Genomic DNA, 7928 nt, shown 5'->3' on the forward strand with positions numbered 1-7928 from the left:
GTTTTATAAAAGCAATAGATCACTTCAGTCAGTGATATACGGTCATTATACCACAGTGAAGGGGGTCGCCGCCCCTCCGCTGCGCGTCGGGACGGACAACGCCCCTTAACTGTGGTATAATGAGCGTATACCACAGCCTGTCGTGATCTATTGCTTAAGTATATAATATTGGTGAAACACGACACTGCCAATGTGGCAGTTCCATGCGCAACAGGGATTTTTAAAGGTTATTGTAGTGGCGGCAACTAGCGTCAGGAGCAATATCACTACGGTAGAGCTAAGAAGGTTCTACGAGTGCTTCAGACCAACCTTACCAACGAACGACGTAGGCTACGAAAGAGATTCATAGCAAAGAACATTTCGGGAAACACGTGATGTAAAGGTAGAACTTAAAGTAGAGGTTACGAATGACGTAGCGTTAAGAAGGCTTTAAGAAGGTTTCGGGAAACCGGGCCCTGGCTCGTTGATAACATACCTGTGATTAAGGGGGAAGGGTCAGGTGTGGTTCATCATGGGGGTGGGGTTGGGGCCAAGACTGAGAGCTACATGGAAAAATATGCTCCAAACGCACTTTTTTAAGCACTTTGAAATGTTGCTGTTTCATTACAAAAATTGAGGAACCCCCCCCCCCAGACTAAAAATTGTTGGGTGACCCACCCCTCAACAAAGAATATTAAGACATAACCCCCCCCCCCCCCCCCCCCATTTTCCTCTGGTGGTCCATTCCATAAATTCCTAACGGTCCCTAATTCAAAGTTTGCATGGAGAAAATATCAATGGCTATGGTTAATTTGGATTAAAGTTTGTCATAAAACAAAAAGACAACACAAAGTGAAAACTTTCAAGCAGGATTTAATCAGTGTTTTTTTTTTTCTTCTGACGAACAAAAAAATAAAATAAAAGATGTACCTATCAAATCCTTTATATCTTCAGCTTCACAGCAAGATCCCATGTTGGCAATCCCTTAAGGGGTCGGGGCTTGTAATACCATTTTTTCGCTGTACCAGACAGCCACTGTAAATTAAAGTTAAAGTTAGATTCAGCAGGCCACGCCCCCCAAGGTGAGAGGACCTGGGAGGAGGAGCCACTCTTGGCACTGAAATCTCAAGGCAACTTCATTATTGAAAATAGTTAACATCTAAACTGGACATTACCTCTCTGAGAATACATTTCTTCATTAAACAACTATATTTTACACTGCAAGATACAACAAGCTTTTTATATATATATACATGTATATGTATATATATATATATATATATATGTATTTATTTATATGTGATATTATCTTTTCATTTAGTAACTTGTATATTCGGTGAAGTTATAAATTATCAAAATAAAATTGTCCACTCAAAATAAGAACAGCCATTCCAAGCTTTAGTATCTGTATAAAAGATGTATCAAACATATTTGAGGTTGGCTATATAAAAAAAAAGTAAATACACCAAATAAAACTACAAAATAATTAATGGCTAACCACCTTCATTTAAATATAATGAAAATGGCTTCTTTCTTTTTTGCTTTCTCTACACTATTCTTACTCCTATGTTTGTTTTTTTAACAGAAACTCAATGGCACTCCACAGAAGTTTCTAGAAAAAGGGACGGAGTGGTGTCACTAGAAAAGGTGCCCTCATGTTGTGTGAGGATGGAAAGACCCTTCATCCACGAGGTATTCAGATGATCTTGGACTAAAACTGAGCACTTGTGTGGCTAATGTTGAAATCAAGTCAAAATCTATCACTAAAGAACGTACTATGAGTTCAGCTTCCACCATCGACAAACAGGAAAATATTCAAGCACCACTCTCTTTTAAACTGGTCGCTGGCCTCAAAGCTCTGCAGCCCTTGACGTCATAGCTATGTTTGTGGTTTTCATACTACTGCCTTTACTGCTGAAAAAAATAAACTTTTAACACTCACTGTAGATTGTAGAAAGTTGGTAAGGGAATTTCTAGCGGTTGTAGTCCACACCGGAACGTATCGTTCGTCAGCTATGGACATTGTAATTGTTTCCATTAAGATCAAGCGTTAAACATGATTGTTAGATGATTTTCAATTCCTGGCATGGAAGTAAAGTCTTTTTCATGGTTAGTTGAATTCCGTCCCCCCCCCGCCCCCCAAGCTTCCTGTGGGAATATCCTGTCTACCGGGTGCTGAATTAACACTCAACTGTTCTACGGCCTCTAAAATCCAATGTGTAAAGGAATGATTGGAACAGGGTTTTTATGTGAAGCACCAATGACTTATTGAGGTCAGTTAATTTGATAGAAGACCATTCGTCTTCACACAGATGAGATGAATGAATCCATGTTTAGATAACATGACGTGTGTGTGTGTGTGTGTGTGAGAAGGAGGACAGACATACTCAACCTCGAGTGTCCGCCGATGATGAGTGTGTGTGTGTGTGTGTGTGTGTGTGTGTGTGTGTGTGTGTGTGTGTGTGTGTGTGTGTGTGTGTGTGTGTGTGTGTGTGCGTGCATGTGTGTGTGTTCGGATTTGAACTGGGCTGCAAACCCCAGGTCCGGAGACGGCATGTGAGGGCAGCAGAGTTGGACGTTCAGGAGGGCACGAAACATAAGGACACAGTACTACTTCATACAGCACACAGCAGTACTCATGAACAACCCCATGCCCTACTATCAGTACAAACGCAACCAAGCTATTTTTTCGAAAAGCAGAGCAGCAGAGGTCCTCCAATTTGGTGAAACCTCCGAGCCGGTCCTACGATTGGTTCGATCTCCAGAAGTTCAAAAAGTGACCACCAGATGTGGATCCGCCCTGGTCGTCGTGTGTGCGTGGGTTTGTGTGTGTGTGTGTGTGCGTGCGTGCGTATGTGTATGTGTATGTGTATGTGTATGTGTGTGTGTGTATGCAAGGCAGTTGGGTTGCCTTATGGACACTGAATGTTTGGCCGTTGCCGGCGGGGGGGCGGGGGCCTCCGGCGGTCACACGGATATCTCGTAGGTCGTTCCGCCGACCCCGGTGACCTTTCGGACCCCCTTGTGTGCGTGGCGACCGGGACTCGGGGGAGGTGGCTGGGAGATGGCATGGCAGTCCGTTTGGCCGTTCATCTTGCCCTGCATCATGGCCTCCCTGGACGGAGGGAGAGAGAGAGAGAGAGGGGAGAGAGTGGTGGGTTGCCAAGCAGAGCCAGCGAGCAGCGCCGCATGGGAGGCGTCCCACACCGAGTGTTCCACCGAGCCCGGTCCGACGGACGGGACGGACGGAGAACCTGCAGAAGAATCTGGAATGGTCGGCCTGCATGCGTGTTAGTGACCCAGCCATCAGCACAGGCTGCGGTTTGTTTTACATGCACAGGACAGGGAGAGAGGGAAGCACAACGGTAAAGCAACGTAGAGACAATGAAGGTCGGATGGAAGATCATGAGGAGAAAGGGGGGAAAAAGGTAGGCCAACTTAGGTTATGGAGGTGACAGTTGGTGTAACAATATGGATACCCATCATCTATCAAAGATATGATGGATGTGAGTGACGTTATGATAGATGTGAAATGAACAAAGAAAAACATGCAAAAAGGAAACATGGAACCCAACAACTTTATTCAATCGACAGAACATGGAGAAAATTATTACAAAAAGAATGCGTCGTTCTCTTTTCTTCTACGAAGGCAATCATTTAAATCCATTTTTACACTGTATCATTGAGTTCACACACACCGGACAGTATTTGAGCGTCACAGATCTTAAAGTAACTTAATGAAATACTAGATAGTAGATATCGCATAACGCAGACCTATTTACACGCTACATGTTGCCACACACATCAGTTAGGACTACAACCGCGCACTCTAGTGCCTGCGACGCCCGGCTCTGTCCAGCAGAGGGCGCAGGGCTTCCAGCGGCAGCCCCACGTGGTTAGGATTCATACCTTGGTCCCCCCGGGCGGGGCGAGTCCGTCCTCTCCAGCGCGCCGATGTAGGAGAGTTTCTGGTTGGTGTAAGAGGGGGACCGGGGCAGGGCGGGGGAGCTGTGGGGGTGGTGGCCGGGCGAGCGGTACAGGCCCTCCTGGAACGCGGGCCGGCCCTGGCTGCCGCTGCTGCCGCCTGTGCTGCCGTGATCCGTGTGCAGGGAGCCGGAGGAAGTCCGCGGCGCGCGGCCCAGCGTCGCATGGCGCAACACGGGCGTCCGCTGGCCGTACAGCCCCAGCCCCGCCCCCATCAAGTTGTCCCTGGAGCCCCCGTAGGCCGCCGGGGGCGTGGGGCCCCTGGAGGAGGAGGAGCCGCCGCCGCCGCCGCCACGGGGCCCCTCCGGGCAGCAGGCGCCGCCGGGCCCGTAGCCCCCGGGGCTGCTGTCGAACACGCCCGAGGAGTCGCGGCCGTAGGCCGGGGTCTGCGGCCGCCCGTGGAGCACCTGGCGCTTCTCCCTCTCCTCCAGCTCCTTGCGCTCCTGGATGGAGGCCATGATGGTCTGGGAGAGGTTGTCGTAGCGCACCGGCGACGGCTCCCTCTCCCGGGAGGAGAGGGGCGAGTGGCGGCCCATCCCCCTGGCCTGCATCACCGGGCTGTAGCCGGGCGCCGCCGCCGCCGCCACCGCCACCGGCTGCTGCTGCTGCTGCCTCTTCAGTTCGGGCCCGCGGATGTGGCACATTTTGGTGGGCAGGTAGGGCGAGTGGAAGCCCATGGAGGGCAGGCCGGGGTGGGCGGCCAGCTCGGTGGCGACTGCCGCCGGGGAGACGCTGGGGTTGAGCAGGCTGTCGTAGGACAGGCTGCCGTTGCGGTTGGACAGCGCGCCCGGGGAGAAGACGCCCTTGTAGGAGGGGCTGGAGGAGAGCGTCTCGGGCTGCAGGGCGGGCAGCTGGCCCTTGCCGGCCCTCTGGTGGTGGTGGTGGTGGAGGTGGTGGTGGTGGTGGGCCTGCTTCAGGGACAGGGTGCGGCTGCTGGCCGGGTAGGCGTCCAGCTGGAGCGGCGAGGACTGGAAGGCGCGGTGCAGCGGCACGCTGCCGTACTCGGGGAGGTCCAGGTTGGGCTCGGAGCGGTAGTCGTGCGCGCGGACGCCCTCTTCCAGGATGGCGGGCGTCTTTGGGTCGTCGGGCATCACGATCTGAGGAAGGGGGAGAGAGACGTTCGAACGACGTTGAGGAAGCGTTGAACATGAATGACGTCACTGAAGTTAAACGAGGAGCTGAGAGGTCGTTAGTGACATCTATTAGTGACTATCTATTTTTCAAATCTATTTTCTCAAACAGAGAAATTCATTTGATACTCCTGATGTATCTTAAAGTCCCAGGTACCACATACAGTATATGGTGGTCTACAGTATTATTAAAGGTGACATATTATGCCATCACACTCACACCTGGTGGTGTCCCATTTAACAGCCACAGATATAGGATTGTGATGGTGTTGGTACCTTCTCTCCAGTGGCGTGGTAGTGGACTTTAGGCATGGTGCCGAAGGACGGACGGAACTTGTACATGGCTGGGGTGGAGGGGTGGATCTTCCCAGGCAGAGAACTCTCTAGAAAACAAGAGTTTTTAAAATAATTAGTTTATTATTTGTTGTCATCGTGTGATTCAACATTTTAATTGAACACGTTCTACAATAAGGTGTGTCCAGTTGACCAACAATGGCACATCTTTTCTTGCAACTTGTTTAGTTAAAGTACAGCAGTCATAGATAGAAAGAAGAAAGTAAAACATGAGGCGTTTGCTGTAGATTCTGAAGTAGTCAATGACAACACACTTTTCCCCTGGACCTAGACGGTTTGTATAATATACAGATAAAGTGTTAGAAAAGTTTTGGCTGATTAGTTTCTTCCAGTATTGTCGCAAACAATTTAGCACAGTCACAACTGCAGTATCCGTTACTGCCAGGAGGAGGCAGTAGCGTCGTGTGCAAAAGATAAACGACCTGAGATAAAACGATCACACTCCCTGACATAATGCACCATGGGGAAACTACCTAAACTACCAAAACAATGGAATTAAACCACGGGAGATTTACGCGTATCATAATTACGCTACACTTGTTGATACGATACGAATATAGGACAGCCTCTTAGCGTTCATTTCAGTGTCCTTCCCTTAACACAAGACTTTGCCTGCTTGGTAGTCGTAGCTGAGGTCATAGATCGGATGGTGCTTCCAATTCCCCTCGCTGTTATCGCTCTACTTGGCAGGGGGGGGGAGGGGCGGACCTGGACAGCGATTCACGACGCAATTACCTCGCCTAGCTTTCCGAGCTAAACAAACCAGGAGCCACCTGGGTGTGTACTGGGGCCCAATCTTGGTTGCAAATCAAAGCCATCCTCTGGGCCTGAAGTTTAAAGCGGCGTGCAGGCGGGGGCAGGCCATCACATTCATCAGACTATAACCTGCTTTAACGCCGACACCCGTCCTGCTTCAATGTGGCTTTAGGACGGCAGTTTGGTGCAGCGTAGATGGAGAAAGAGGATTGACTGTTGATATATGGCCGTGTGTGTGTGTGTGTGTGCGTGTGTGTGCGTGCGTGCGTGTGTGTGGGCCGGGCCTTACCTTCGGTAGCGGTGATCTGATTTTTCAGCTGGTTGTACCTGTCAGCCTTGGGGGGCAGTGGGGGCTGCGTGTCCGTCTCATCCAGAACATTTAGGCTGCTTTTGGACTGATGTTGGCAGGGCAGAGGGAGAGAGGGATGGGGTGGAGGTGGAGGTGGAAAAGGGGACAAGCGGGAGAAGTGACAGAGTTAAAATGACGCCAACAGATGTGAAACAAGAGTCAGTGGAGGATGAAGAAAAACGATTCAATCTTTTCCGTGTCAAGATCCAGATAAACAATACACTTCAACACATTGATTTCTGCTATATTAGCCACCAGTTCGCACTTAGCACGTCGAAAAACCGTTTTGTTTAATCTGAAACTAATTATCTACTGCCTCCTAGTGTAAGTGTAATTGCAAGGGGAAAATGTGAAGCTTTAATTCAAAGTCTGTAGCTTTGCTTTGTTCTAGTTACAGTAGATTGTGTTTGTATTAGATCAATAAAAGGTTATTTAAACTACAGTGACATCTGGGTAATGCAGCAGCAGCAGCAGGTATCGAGATTTAGAGTCTTATCCAACCACGTTAAACAGCCAACGGACGTGCAGAACTCTCCATCTGGAACACGTAGGAGGTAAACTCCTGTGGAGTACAACCTGAACTTAGCCTTGCACTGAACAAGCTCCCTTGATGTCACAAGAGGGGACTGGATGAACACTACATTTTGGTTTTGGTATTACTAAAAGGATATGGCTGGTGTGAGCGGTTTTTCAGAAATATCATGAAAGTCAACGTTTTGGTCTCCATCGCGATTCACAACTCCCTCGCGTAGCAGCAGCAATTTTTAGTCAGTCAAGTCCCGACCACTAGCCCTTTCCCTACGTCAACCGCATTCTTATCGCCCATCTACGGTACCGTCACACATCTACTGTCTACTGCATTCTTTCAACTGCGAGGCCGACGGAAGGTCGTTTAGCTGCAAAATGACAGGGGACGTACGGGATAGGGTGGTGTTTAGCACATCGGCACTCCCAGCAGAGAGTTCGGCGAGGTTAAAGCCCTCGCCACAGCCTTGAGTGTCGTAACCTCATCGTTCCCTCCACCTGTTCATTAATGCCCCGCGTCTGAATTCCCCGCGAGCCGAGGTGGCTAAAAGCGTCTCGCTAAACGACTCGAATAGTAATCATTCATGAGCTGCCGTCCCAGCAGATAAGAGAGGAGTGCGCGTGGAGGACGAGGGGGGTGGGGGGGGAGAGAGGCTCACCTTGGAGCTGATCACCGTGCTGTGAAGACCGTTGTCGCTGACCTTGATGATGATCTGGCAGTCGGAGAGGTTGGGCCGCAGGAAGGGGGGCTGGATCTTCACGGGGGGCTTTTTCCTGAGGTCCACCGTGTATCTGAAAGGAGAAACGGGTTGTTTGCACGAGGGCACACCTCGTTAACACGCGGCGAGCGT

General features: G+C 49.9%; 1 protein-coding gene across 2 annotated transcripts in view; it reads right to left on the reverse strand.

Annotated features, from left to right (window-relative positions):
• Positions 1 to 874: 874 nt before the first annotated feature.
• The window catches only part of zdhhc8b (zDHHC palmitoyltransferase 8b), a 47719-nt gene continuing 40665 nt past the window's right edge, over positions 875 to 7928 (reverse strand). The window contains exons 7-11 of one of the 2 annotated variants that reach the window (XM_084467767.1): positions 7737 to 7869; positions 6493 to 6598; positions 5370 to 5476; positions 3889 to 5060; positions 875 to 3094 (exon numbers count right to left, since the gene is read on the reverse strand). In XM_084467767.1, coding sequence (XP_084323893.1) covers positions 2947 to 3094; positions 3889 to 5060; positions 5370 to 5476; positions 6493 to 6598; positions 7737 to 7869 — 1666 coding nt within the window. In that variant the 3' untranslated portion in view covers positions 875 to 2946. Of the gene's footprint in view, positions 3095 to 3446; positions 3466 to 3888; positions 5061 to 5369; positions 5477 to 6492; positions 6599 to 7736; positions 7870 to 7928 lie in introns of those variants that run through there. The other variant, XM_084467768.1, reaches the window with a different exon arrangement.

This window comes from Micromesistius poutassou, assembly GCF_964030765.1.
Source record: "Micromesistius poutassou genome assembly, chromosome: 5".
In the NCBI taxonomy this organism is placed as follows: Eukaryota; Metazoa; Chordata; class Actinopteri; order Gadiformes; family Gadidae; genus Micromesistius; species Micromesistius poutassou.